This window comes from Phyllobates terribilis, unplaced genomic scaffold, assembly GCF_046119375.1.
Source record: "Phyllobates terribilis strain yellow unplaced genomic scaffold, ASM4611937v1 Scaffold_1__5_contigs__length_1240528914, whole genome shotgun sequence".
NCBI classification, from domain to species: domain Eukaryota; kingdom Metazoa; phylum Chordata; class Amphibia; order Anura; family Dendrobatidae; genus Phyllobates; species Phyllobates terribilis.
This window is the reverse complement of record NW_027362761.1, coordinates 1,123,022,620-1,123,036,073: the sequence shown is the minus strand read 5'-3', so window position 1 is coordinate 1,123,036,073 and position 13,454 is coordinate 1,123,022,620. Positions and strand designations below refer to the sequence as shown.

General features: G+C 45.9%; 1 protein-coding gene across 1 annotated transcript in view; it reads right to left on the bottom strand.

The window, feature by feature from the left end:
• The window catches only part of KCNIP4 (potassium voltage-gated channel interacting protein 4), a 929,844-nt gene extending 924,988 nt beyond the window's left edge, over window positions 1-4,856 (bottom strand). The window contains exon 1 of the mRNA XM_073646875.1: window positions 4,549-4,856. Within this exon, the coding sequence (XP_073502976.1) occupies window positions 4,549-4,648 (100 nt within the window). The 5' untranslated portion in view covers window positions 4,649-4,856. The remainder of the gene's footprint in view (window positions 1-4,548) is intronic.
• Window positions 4,857-13,454: the final 8,598 nt, after the last annotated feature.

Here is a 13,454-nt window from a genome sequence, read left to right as displayed (position 1 = left end):
GAGCACGTCTGCTCCTCTCTGCTGCTTGGCGCCAAAGACCCCTCAGGTTTGGTGCGCTGGCCTCTTATCTCTCTGAACTCCTTCCTGGAAGTCACCTGATCGGGTCCAGCCTCTGAATCTGCCATCCCTGCAACTTCCTTTGTATATTTTGGTTCTGCTTGACTGTCTCTGGCCAGTAGATGGCAGTCTCGCTCCATCCTTGAAACGTCATGTTGAAGTTCTTTTACAAGCTTTTTTGCTCGTTCTACACTTCCACTGTTTTATAAAGTGAGTGGGGCTTAGAGGCAGTGTTTAGAATGTAGTAAACTTACCTGCATTGACACTCATGCTGGACCATCACCCTATTTACATGGGGCACTTCAGAGGCCCTATTTTTTGTATTGTTGGGGTCCTGGCAATGGGAGTGCCATCAATCAATAAGTTATCACTTATCTTATGTAGAGTTGCTAATTTGTATTTTTGGTGCAACCCCTTTAAGGATGGGTTCAGATGATCACATTAATAATCGGGTCTGTCGTGCCCGCAAATTGCATCCATGATTGGTTCCACGTGCACCTCCGCATGTTCATCTGCATCACAGATGGTCCTAAAGGTTCTCTCATTTCATAATCAACTTTTTCAGGGGAAGACGGTTCACAATCAACTGTTATTGGGGAAGCTGTTGTATACATTTCCTCTTTAGCGGATATTATTGGGAAAAGGTATTATACAGTGGTGATTCAAACTGCTAGCTAATAGAGTTGGTGCAAATCTAGTCACTGGACCCCGGCCATTTGTTACGGCATCAATCTGTGGCTGCTGGATAGGAGCCCTCAGAACTGCCTCTTACCAAACGGCATTCCCAGTTCCATTTTTGATTAGGGGGTCTGGCGCAACATCACGTGTACGTCATGCCACTACGATGACGTTTCACCAAACCGGCAATTCAAAAGAGCTGCTCGTAAGAGACGGTTCTTGTGGCTCTTATCCAGGGGCCACAGATTACTGATATGGCCGATGGACTAGGCTCTGCAAATTGATTTTCATCAGCTTCACTAGCCAACCATCATGGTATACTAATTTTTAAATACTGATTAAAATAACTTGTTATAATGTTTCAATTAAGTGTTGATTTTCCCATAATAGTCCTGTGTCCCATCTAGTAAGCACTCCCCTCTTTCCGCAATTTATAGAATTTGCAAAAGCGATATCACCATGTGCTCTTTGCAAATCAAATGCATGCATGCGACATAATACCTCCCTTGGCATTGTGCAGTGCTTTGATGAAGCACAGGTGCATATACCTAGCTTCATTGTGCATTATGAGGGAAACAGAACACCGTGCGCAAGGGTCTGATCTAGGGTCTCGAGCAAAATATATATATTACGGAAAGAGGGGTGTGCTTAAAATATGGGTGGCAGAACTAATCCAGGAAAATCAACCCCCATCCGGACTAGTCCTGAGATATTTGCATAGAAAGAGTGCAGAATAAGTATATAGTGGTCAGAAAGTCACAAGAAGGGGTAGGTAGAATGCAGAAATGGCATGGAATAAATCCATGGTGGTGGTTTAGGGAAGCTAGAACAATATATAGGTTTACGTTTAATTCATAAACTAAACTAGCCCCCCTCTTTGTCATTGTATTAGCCATAAAAGAGAAGGGTGATAGCTTAGCTATTGAAATCAGCAGTTAGCGGTACCGCTCTACACAATGCATACAGACAGACCAAAAGTGAAGCTCCTGAACCTGCATACAGGTAGACTGAAAGTGAAGCTCTTTGACCTACATACAGGTAGGGTAAAAGTGAAGCTCCTAGACCATAAGTGAAGCTCTTGGACCTGCATGCAGGTAACCTGAAAGTGAAGCTCCTGGACCTGCATACAGGTAGACTGTAAGTGAAGCTCCTGAACCTGCATACAGGTAAAGTAAATGTGAAGCTCTTGGACCTGCATACAGGTAAACTGAAAATGAAGCTCTTTGACCTACATACAGGTAGGGTAAAAGTGAAGCTGCAGGACCATAAGTGAAGCACTTGGACCTGCATACAGGTAGAGAAAAAGTGAAGCTCCTGGACCTGCATACAGGTAGACCGTAAGTGAAGCTCCAGGACCTTCATGCAGGTAAAGTAAATGTGAAGCTCCTGGACCTGCATACAGGTAGACTGAAAGTGAAACTCTTTGACCTATATACAGGCAGGGTAAAGGTGAAGCTCCTGGACCATAAGTACAGCTCTTGGACTGGCACACAGGTAGACCATAAGTGAAACTCCTGGAAAGGCATACAGGTAGAGTAAAAGTGAAGCCCCCCAGACTGGCATACAGGAATAGTAAAAGTGAAGCTCCTGGACCTGCATACAGGTAGACCATAAGTGAAGCTCCCGGGCCTGCATACAGGTAGACCATAAGTGAAGCTCCCGGGCCTGCATACAGGTATACCACAAGTGAAGCTCCTGCACCTGCATACAGGTAGAGTAAAAGTGAAGCTCCTGGACCTACATACAGGTAGACTGAAAGTGAAGCTCCAGGACTCTTGATGAAGCATTTAACAGAAGGTTGGGACTCCTGACCTAATTAACTAAGTCTGTAAATTATATATCTTACTATTTACTAGTCAGCACAAAATGACTGTTCAAACCAAGCACGGGCACTGGATGCACCCTTGGAGTGGTCAAATAGTTTGGTACACTTTCCTACCTACTTGTTCTCCATCTAAATTTGGCCTTCTCTGGATCCTGTAAATCCAGAGTTGTCAATCAAGTAAGAGGAGGGTGGAGAATCAGTAGGTTTGAACAGTCATTTTATGATGATAGATAGCTTTAAAGTGTATTTATTTTTTGGGGTTAAAAACTCCTTTAATCATACCTCAAGAACATTTTAAAGCATCCCAGAGAGATTAACCCTTAACTAGTAATGCATACACGGCATGAGTTCACAACAAATTTTTGTATACTTAAAAAGAAATCATCAATGTGAAAAAGAAGTAATAAAGCTAGAAATAAATGTTTCTTGCCACACAAAGTGTAAAATAGCAATATTCCCTAAGCAATTATCAGTGCTATGAAAACATTGTGGCACGTCCACCTTTACGCTCGGAGATGTGATTAAACAACTTCCACAGGTATTGTTCAAAGAGCAGCAATAATGAAGCAACACGACTGATAAAATGTTACGTGATCACACAGTGAACCCAACCAACTAATGAAGGAGAAAACAGCTTTTATCTTACACTGAGATTACGCCGTCTCTGGTGCCCCTGGCATTTATAAAAATAAATCTCGAAATGAGAATTTTCTAATCTTGAAACTGTAACATCAAAACATATTTACAGGACAGAATCGGCAATTCCTAATCAAGCAGATGTAGCAGAGCTGCATTAATCTGGGTTGTGATAACTCTCGGAGTTAAGAAAAGTCATTCTGCAAAGCCACAACTAATGCAGCATTAATGACACAAATGACAAACTGACTTCTGCTGCATCACTATTAGCAAGATGACGTTCAAATATAAAGCATGGAAGCAACTTATCTACACCTTTTATTAGAGAAGATACTTTATTTCCGAGTGTGATGTCTTCAGCCTCTGCGTATTTAAACCTCATCTAACTATATTACTGGAGACAATGCATTAAGAGTTTAGAACATGTAACTACTACACATTATTGCAATCTATAGGAATGCAATGAATATTGGGATGTTCCTGATCCAATCATATAGAATCATGGTCTGGTAGCAAACAAATTAAGAGGGTGTAAAAATGTAACATAAAAAAAAAGATTAAAAAAAAGTTAAATAATGTATATTACATATAACAATAATATTAGAAAAAGGAGAAAAGAACAATATGAATAAAAAATATCATATAAATAAAAGTGATCTAGATAGATATAGAAGGTAGATATAGATGATAGATATGCATATCACACATTATATATATATATATATATATATATACATGCATACACATAGTATGGGTGTATATATATATAGTATATATATATCTGTATATATGTGACGTATATATATATATATAAATATACTGTATATATATGAAGTCACTTTTAATATTATGCTTATATATATCTGTATCTATATATGCATATAGGTATAGATATATAAATACTAATATAATATAGACAAAAATATATAAATAAAAGTGATATATATATACACGCACATACGTCACTCTTATTATATATATCCATTGAATAAGTATATATACATGTGTGTTTAAATATATATATATATACACACACACACACATATATACGCATATATATATATTATACACACATAAATAAATATATATACACAAATATATATACACAAAATAAATATATATTGCATAAGCCATTTACGTCAGCGATGGATGCGACATAATATAAGGTGATACCTCTCCAAGGTAAAATGTCCTGTATCGTGAGTAGTGACAAACTCCGCTCTGCTACATGAGCATTCGTACATTAGCAAACAACACACACAAACTGCAGAAAACTTTGGGCAAGTGGTGAAAGATGATCAGCAGCACAGCAGAAAGGAGCGAGAAAGTTCCAAAGGAGATGTCTCCCTTACCTTCTACACCTGCTTCAATAAGCCCAAACTGTTCCAATAATTTCACGAAAAGGACAATGACGATCAGTACGGCGATCATTTCAAGACCTTCCAAGTTCATGGCGAGCTAGGTCATGGTCTGACCACAGCCAGCTAGTTCACAGCTCTGCTCACTGGCTTTCTTTGTGAAGCCATTAAACTACATTAGGATGACTACTGCCAGTCAGCGAGGGAGAGGGAGAAAGAGGGAGAGGGAGAGCGAGCGTGTCTGTGTGCGCACACTGCCGCCTGTCTATACTAGCAGAGGCCAGAAGTGGCAGACGGAGAAACTCAGGCCTGTCAGGATTTATCCGTATGCTCGTTATCACTCGTACACAGAGAGACAGCCATGCATTAAAGAAAGTGACGATCACCCAAGGACCCAGGAGGTCACACAAGCAAACGTCCTCTCTGAAAAGTGACAGCAAAACACCTGGGATTTTTTTTCTTCTCCCACTTTCTTCATTTACTTGTGTTATGGTTGGCAGTTGCCTTGGTAACCACATCTAGCATCCATAAGAAATGTAGGTTTGATACTTAGGTAAAGCTCTGCTCGTGGCTCAATGGTTAAATGCTCTGACTGACAATGACATTGAGAGACCCCTCATAGAGGGAGGACATTGTGAGCCCCCATAATCACTTTCATGCACTGTGTAGATGTCAGACGTCTTCACTAGCGTTGAGCGAGCACTAAAATGCTCGGGTGCTCGAAGCTCTGGCCGAGCTCACCGTGATACTCGGGTGCTCGACCCGAGCAACGAGCCCAATGTTAGTCTATGGGAGACCCAAGCATTTTTGCGGCGGCACCCCCGGCAGTCTTTTAAAAGCCTAACAAGTGCCCAAAACGATAGTGACAGTGCTCAAATGACATGGGGACAGTATGGGGATCGCCCCAGGAAGCATTTCTGACCCCCGGGTCACTGCTGTCAACAACGTGGTCAGAGGTATTAAACCACTTTTAAGGGCTCACAATAAAACGTTCAAAAACGAAACTGAAACTGCTTTCCTGTGAAATATGTTAAGGAACATCCTTTCCAGGGTAAAGACTTGTGTATAAGGTAAAATAAATAGCCCCCCCAAAAAATACTCCTCCACACCTTGGGCTATGTTCACAAGTAGCATTTTTTATGCGTTTTTGCACTTTTGTATTGCTTTCAACCGTAACAAATGTATTCACCTGGTAATGTCATTTTAACATTTTACAACCTTATCTGGCCATGTGCTGTGTGACACATGCATACAGTGCTGAAAAGACATGGTAACAGCATGGGGAAGACCCCTGGAAGCATCTCTGACACTCAAGTCACTGCCTAAAAGTGTGCCCATCAGAAGTCATCCTTGCCGCATCAGAAGATGCAGACTTGCAACTATCCCCGTGCAAGTCAGGGCAGTGTTCAATTGTACCTAACCCATTCCTTGCAATGGAAGCGCAAATATGCAGCCAACCACCCACCCATCCCCAGGCTGCAATAACATATTGCTTGCTTGCACTTGATATTGGGCCTTTTAGGCATGTGGAGGCGGAATCTGGCCACCACGTCATGGCTGCGTTGGCGGCCTGGAATCCATACTCAGTCCCCAGCTGCCCGGCGGCCGGGTGTCCACACTCGGTCCCCAGCCGCCAGGGGGCGGCTGGGTGTCCATACTCGGTCCCCAGCCGCCCCGCTGCCGGGTGTCCACACACAGTCCCCAGCTGCCTGGGGGCAGCCGGGTGTCCATAAATGGTTCCCCAGCCGCCCCTATTTCTCCTTTGAACATCCCCCCACACACTTTTCTTAGCCTGGCCTGCTTTAGGGCAGCATTGGACGAGCCCACCAGAGAACCAGACTCCTCTGGTGGGCCCTGGCTTCTCCATCAGGGGAGTTGAGAGTGCCAAAGTGAGGACCATGATGATGATGATACAAGTTAGCATCTGCTTTGTTTTCGTGGAATGCAAGCGTAAGTGTGCAGCCTGCCACCCACCCACCCCCAGGCTGCAATACCATACTGCTTGCTTGCTTGCACTTGAAATTGGACCTTTTAGGCATGTGGAGGCGGAATCTGGCCACCAAGTCATGGCTGCGTTGGCGGCCTGGAATCCATACTCAGTCTCCAGCCGCCCGGCGGCCGGGTGTCCACACTCGGTCCCCAGCCGACAGGGAGCAGCCGGGTGTCCATACTTGGTCCCCAGCCGCCCCACGGCCGGGTGTCCACACACGGTCCCCAGCTGCCTGGGGGCAGCCGGGTGTCCATAAACGGTCGCCAGCCGCCCCTATTTCTCCTTGGAACATCCCCCCACACACTTTTCTAAGCCCGGCCTCCTTTAGGGCAGCATTGGACGAGCCCACAAGAGAACCAGACTCCTCCGGTGGGCCCTGGCTTCTCCATCAGGGGAGTTGAGAGTGCCAAAGTGAGGACCATGATGATGATGATACAAGATAGCATCTGCTTTGTTTTCTTGGAATGCAAGTGCATGTATGTAGTAGCGGCTAGGCCTGAGGTGGTCAGCGTTTTGGCGTATATCCTACCTCCTCCGAGGATTGCTGGATGTTTTCCTGCTACTATCCCAGTTCTATGACTCCCGTTAAAACAAAGCTTCAGGTGATAAATGATGGATGAGGCAGTGGCAAAGGAGAAAGAGCAGGAGGAACAGGGACCATTCACATCAATATCAGGCCAGTCAACCACATATGTCTTGTAGGATATGTTTCTGTAACAAAAGGAGCAGTTTGGCTACACAGTTATAGGGCATACAGTGAGTGCAATGCCTACCAAAAATTTTGAGGCACTCCAATGCCCCTTGGAAATGACATGGAGGTCAGAGGGCCTTAACTAAACCTTTTTTTCCATTTATAGCAACTGGGTCTCCTGTACACTGTTGGCCTAAGCAGTGAATGGAAGGCTTTCCAAAAATTATGAGGAACTGCAATGCCCCTTGAAACAGACGTGGATTTCAGCATACTAAAAACCTTCTACCCATTATTGGGGAGTGGGTCTCCCATAGTCTTTGCTTATGCCTTCCAAGCAAAAGCTGCCAAAAATTAGCACGGAGGAACTTGCAATGCCCCTTACAAGAGCCATGCAGTACAGCATATTACAAACATTATTCCCATTATTGGGGAGTAGGTCTCCCATAGTCTTTGCTTATGCCTTCCAAGCAAAAGCTGCCAAAAATTAGGACGGAGGAACTTGCAATGCCCCTTACAAGAGCCATGCAGTACAGCATATTACAAACATTATTCCCATTATTGGGGAGTGGGTCTCCCATAGTATTTGCTTATGCCTTCCAAGCAAAAGCTGCCAAAAATTAGGATGGAAGAACTTGCAATGCCCCTTACAAGAGCCATACAGTACAGCATATTACAAATATTATTCCCATTATTGGGGAGTGTGTCTCCCATAGTCTTTGCTTATGCCTTCCAAGCAAAAGCTGCCAAAAATTAGGACGGAGGAACTTGCAATGCCCCTTACAAGAGCCATGCAGTACAGCATATTACAATCATTATTCCCATTATTGGGGAGTAGGTCTCCCATAGTCTTTGCTTATGCCTTCCAAGCAAAAGCTGCCAAAAATTAGGAGGAAATGCAATGCCCGTTCGAAGAGTCATGGAGGTTAGAGTTAATTAAAAACAACATTTCAATGCCCCTTGGAAGAGCTGTGGAGTTCAGAGTGGTTTAACAAGATGCTTTTAATGCCTCTCGGAAAAGTGGTGGAGGTCCCAGTAGCTTAACAAGATGCTTTTAATTCCCCCCAGAAAAGTGGTGGAGGTCCCAGTAGCTTAACAAGACTGTTTTAATGCCCCTTGGAAAAGTGGTGGAGGTCCCAGTAGCTTAACAAGACGCTTTAAATGCCCATCGGAAAAGTGGTGGAGGTCACAGTAGCTTAACAAGACGCTTTTAATGCCCCTCAGTAGAGACGTGGAGGTCCCAGTAGCTTTCAAGACGGTTTTAATGCCCCTTGGAAAAGTGGTGGAGGTCCCAGTAGCTTAACAAGACGCTTTTAATGCCTCTCGGAAATGTGGTGTTGGTCACAGTAGCTTAACAAGACGCTTTTAATGCCCCTCAGAAGAGACGTGGAGGTCCCAGTAGCTTAACAAGATGGTTTTAATGCCCCTCGGAAAAGTGGTGGAGGTCACAGTAGCTTAACAAGACGCTTTCAATGCCCCTCGCAAAAGTGGTGGAGGTCACAGTAGCTTAACAAGATGCTTTTAATGCCCCTCAGAAGAAACGTGGATTTCCCAGTAGCTTAACAAGACGGTTTTAATGCCCATCGGAAAAGTGGTGGAGGTCCCAGTAGCTTAACAAGACGCTTTTAATGCCCATCGGAAAAGTGGTGGAGGTCACAGTAGCTTAACAAGACGCTTTTAATGCCCCTCAGTAGAGACGTGGAGGTCCCAGTAGCTTAACAAGACTGTTTTAATGCCCCTTGGAAAAGTGGTGGAGGTCCCAGTAGCTTAACAAGACGCTTTTAATGCCCATCGGAAAAGTGGTGGAGGTCACAGTAGCTTAACAAGACGCTTTTAATGCCCCTCAGTAGAGACGTGGAGGTCCCAGTAGCTTTCAAGACGGTTTTAATGCCCCTTGGAAAAGTGGTGGAGGTCCCAGTAGCTTAACAAGACGCTTTTAATGCCTCTCGGAAATGTGGTGTTGGTCACAGTAGCTTAACAAGACGCTTTTAATGCCCCTCAGAAGAGACGTGGAGGTCCCAGTAGCTTAACAAGATGGTTTTAATGCCCCTCGGAAAAGTGGTGGAGGTCCCAGTAGCTTAACAAGACGCTTTAAATGCCCCTTGGAAAAGTGGTGGAGGTCCCAGTAGCTTAACAAGATGCTTTTAATGCCCCTCAGAAAAGTGGTGGAGGTCACAGTAGCTTAACAAGACGCTTTTAATGCACCTTACAAGAGCCATACAGTACAGCATCTTAAAAATATTATTCCCATTATTGGGGAGTGGGTCTCCTACAGTCTTTGCTTCTGCCTTCCAAGCAAAAGCTGACAAAAATACTTTCAATAATAGCAACATGGACCACGGTCACCCTGGTGGTATAGTGGTGGTGGAGGCTGAGGATAAGGAGAAGAACATAAAACAGCTGAAATGAGGAAGTGTATACCCATGTGTGGGTGTGAAGCGGTGCATGTGAATACACCTCACGAAATAACATAGTGGATTTGACTTTATGTTACTCTGCTGTCATTTGGTGGTGATGAGAAGTCAGGCCCAATCCAGCCCTTGTTCATTTTGATAAGGGTCAGCTTGTCAGCATTGTCAGTTGACAGGCGAGTGCGCTTATCAGTTATAATTCCCCCAGCGGCACTAAAAACATGCTCAGACAACACGCTAGCGGCGGGGCAGGCACGGACCTCCAAGGCGTACAGAGCGAGTTCATTCCAAGTGTCCAGCTTGGATACCCAATAATTAAAAGGCACAGAGGAATCACGGAGGACGCTGGTACGGTCGGCAAGGTACTCCCTCACCATCTTTTTCAACTTTCCACTCCTTGTGAGAGTACCCCGCGCCTCAGGGCCTGTAAGCTGGACAGAAAACTGTCCCAGAACATTGACAGTGTTCCCCTGCCTCTGCTGGATTGGAGTTGCCTCTCTCTTGCTTGTACGCTTTGGTTGGTCAACGAACTGTGACCTCTGCCGCTAGCGTGTTCAGATGGGAATTTTTTTAACAGTTCTGCAGCAAGGGCCTTCTGGTACTGCCCCATTTTTGCAGACCTCTCCACCTCAGGAATAAGAGAGTGAAAGTTCTCCTTGTAGCGGGGGTCTAAAAGTGTCACCAACCAGTAATGACTGTCACCCAACATTTTGACAACGCGAGGGTCACGGTTAAGGCAGCGCATCATAAAGTCAGCCATGTGTGCCAGACTGGTAACGGGCAAGACTTCCGTGTCCTCACCAAGATGATGACTGACCATGCTCTCCTCCTCCTCCTCCTCCCCCCTGTCCTCAGGCCACCCACGCTGAACCGACGGTATGACACTTGTACAGGTACTACCGTCTACAGCGCATGATACAAGCTCCTGTTCTTCCTCCTCCTCCTCCTCTCCCTCATAGTCCCCCAATGCACGTTGGGATGAGATGAGGCTGGGCTGTGTGTAATCGACCGCTACGGCTTCTTCATCCATCTCTTCATACTCTGGCTGCAATGCCTCCTCTTTAATTCTCTGCAGAGAGCGTTACAAAAGACAGACAAGTGGAATGCTGACTCTAATGATGGCGTCATCGCCACTCACCATCTTGGTGGACTCCTCAAAGTTTGTCAAGATGGTGCATATGTCAGACATCCAGGTCCACTCCTGAGGTCTTATTTGTGGAGTCTGACCTGAATATCGATGGCCTTGTTGCAGCTGGTACTCCACAACTGCTCTCTTCTGTTCACAAATCCTTTGCAACATGTGGAGGGTAGAGTTCCAACGTGTGGGGACATCACACACCAGTCGGTGTGATGAAAGCTGCAAACGCTGCTGCAACACAGCAAGGGCTGCGGAAGCTGTAGCCGACTTCCGAAAATGAGCTGACAGGCGGCGTACTTTGACGAGCAGATCTGGCAACTCGGGGTACGATTTAAGAAACCGCTGAACCACGAGGTTAAGCACATGAGCCAGGCATGGTACGTGTGTGGTCTCTCCTCGCCTCAGAGCCGCCACCAGGTTACGGCCATTGTCACACACGACCTTGCCTGGATGTAGGTTCTGCGGTCTCAGCCACAGATCTGCCTGCTCTTTCACAGCTGTCCACAACTCACAAGCAGTGTGAGGTTTCTCACCTAAGCTTATGAGTTTCAGCACAGCCTGTTGCCACTTGGCGGAGGCAGTACTGCAGTGCTTCCAGCTTGTAACTGATGTGGTGATATCTGAGATGGAGGCTGAACATGAGGAGGAGGAGGAGGATGATGCGCAGGAGCTGTACACTGTGGGGGCAACTCTGACTGACATAGGGCCCGCAATCCTCGGTGTGGGGAGGATGTGTTCCGTCCCAAGGTCCGACTGGGTCCCGGCTTCCACTATGTTTACCCAGTGTGCCGTCAGGGAGACGTACCGTCCCTGGCCACAAGCACTTGTCCACGTGTCCGTTGTCAGGTGGACTCTCCCAGTAACTGCGTTGTTGAGGGCATGGCAGATGTTTTGAGACACGTGCTTGTGTAGTGGGGGATGGCACACTGGGCAAAATAGTGTCGGCTGGGGACCGAGTACCGAGGGACGGCCACCGCCATAAAGTTGCAGAAGGATTCCGTCTCAACCAGCCTAAAAGGCAGCATTTCCAACGCAAGCAGTCGTGAAATGTGCGAATTTAGAACTGTGGGGCATTAGCTGCGAATTTCCGCTTTTGTTCAAAGGTCTGGGATATGGACAATTGAACGCTGCGGTGGGACGTGGACGTTGATGCTGTTTCTTGAGAAACTGCCATAACAAGTGAAGACTGAGAGGAGGGGGCATCTTTGCATGCAGTATGGACAGGGGATTGCCTTGCACAGACAACAGGGGGTTCTATTGCATGCACAACAGCGGAAGAAGCAGTGGTGACACCCGCTGACACTGGTGGTGGACCCTGGGGTTCGCCCCACAAAGTCGGGTGCTTTGCTGCCATGTGCCTGATCATGCTGGTGGTGGTCAGGCAGGTAGTTTTGTCACCCCTGCTGATGCTGGCATGGCAGGTGGTACAAATTGCTTCTTGGGGTTATCAGCAGAGTCTTTAAAAAAATTCTAGACTCTGGAAGACCTACCGGTTGTACTGGCCACGTCCCTCGTGTTGGTGTTACGGGGAACTGTTGCCCTCCTTCTGTGTGCGGCCACCACACTGCTTCTTCCAGCTTGTTGGGGTACTCTGCCTCCCTCACCCTGTGTGCTGCTGGCCTCGCTCTGCATGTCCTCCTGCCACGTTGGGTCAGTTACTAGATCATCTACCACCTCCTCTTCCTCCACTTGCGCACCACGATCCTCCTCCTCACTTCCTGGCAATTGTGTCTCGTCATCGTCCACCTCTTGTGACAAATTGCCAGCGTCGACTTCCTGTGGCCGTGGCTGTTCAAATATTTGGGCATCGCTACATGGAATCTCCTCTTCCACCACTTCAAGTGGAGCAGGCGAGGGGCACAAATGTGGAAATAGACCAGTGAACAGCTCTTCAGAGTGTCCAAGTGTGGGATCAGTTGCTGTCTGACGACACTCGGCATGGTGGGAGTATGCGGTCGAGACTCACGGCTACTAAGAGTTGAACGTGTGGAAGACAGACCGGAGGTGGTGGTGCCCAGTTAACTGGAGGTATCTTCTGCTATCCAATTAATAACCTGTTCATACTGATCAGTTCGCAATACTAGTGTTGTTCCGTGCTACCCTAGTAATTCGGTCAAGAAGTGGGAGCGAGAAGATGTGGCTGTTGGTTGTGGCACATTTTCACTTTGGCCACGGCCCCGTCTTCTGCACGCACCATCAACAGAACGTCCAGTTTCACGTCTCTTGCCACGCGCCTTGCCCATTGTAAAGGAAGTAAAATAGCTTACACTCGCACTATCAATGGAAAAAGGGTAACAAAAAGTAGATTAGAACTGTGGAAGAGGAAAACCACAGTTCTATTTCTCTGGCATACACCCGACTCTTTTAAACAATCTGAACAATCAGGGAAACTATTACTGTTTTTCTCTAAGGAAAAAATACCAAAAGCTGAATAATAGAGATTTTTTACCGTGGAATGGCAAAACCACAGTTATTGTTTACTAGGGTATACTAGAAAATTTTAAATAGATATATTTGCGGCTGAACAGTGAGCGACACACTCAAAATGTTTTTTTTTAGGTAAAAATGGCCCAAAAGTGGATAATACAGAAATTTGACTCGTGGAACTGCAAATTCACACTTGTATTTCTCGGGCCTACACCAGACTATTTTCAACAGATATATTTGTGTCTG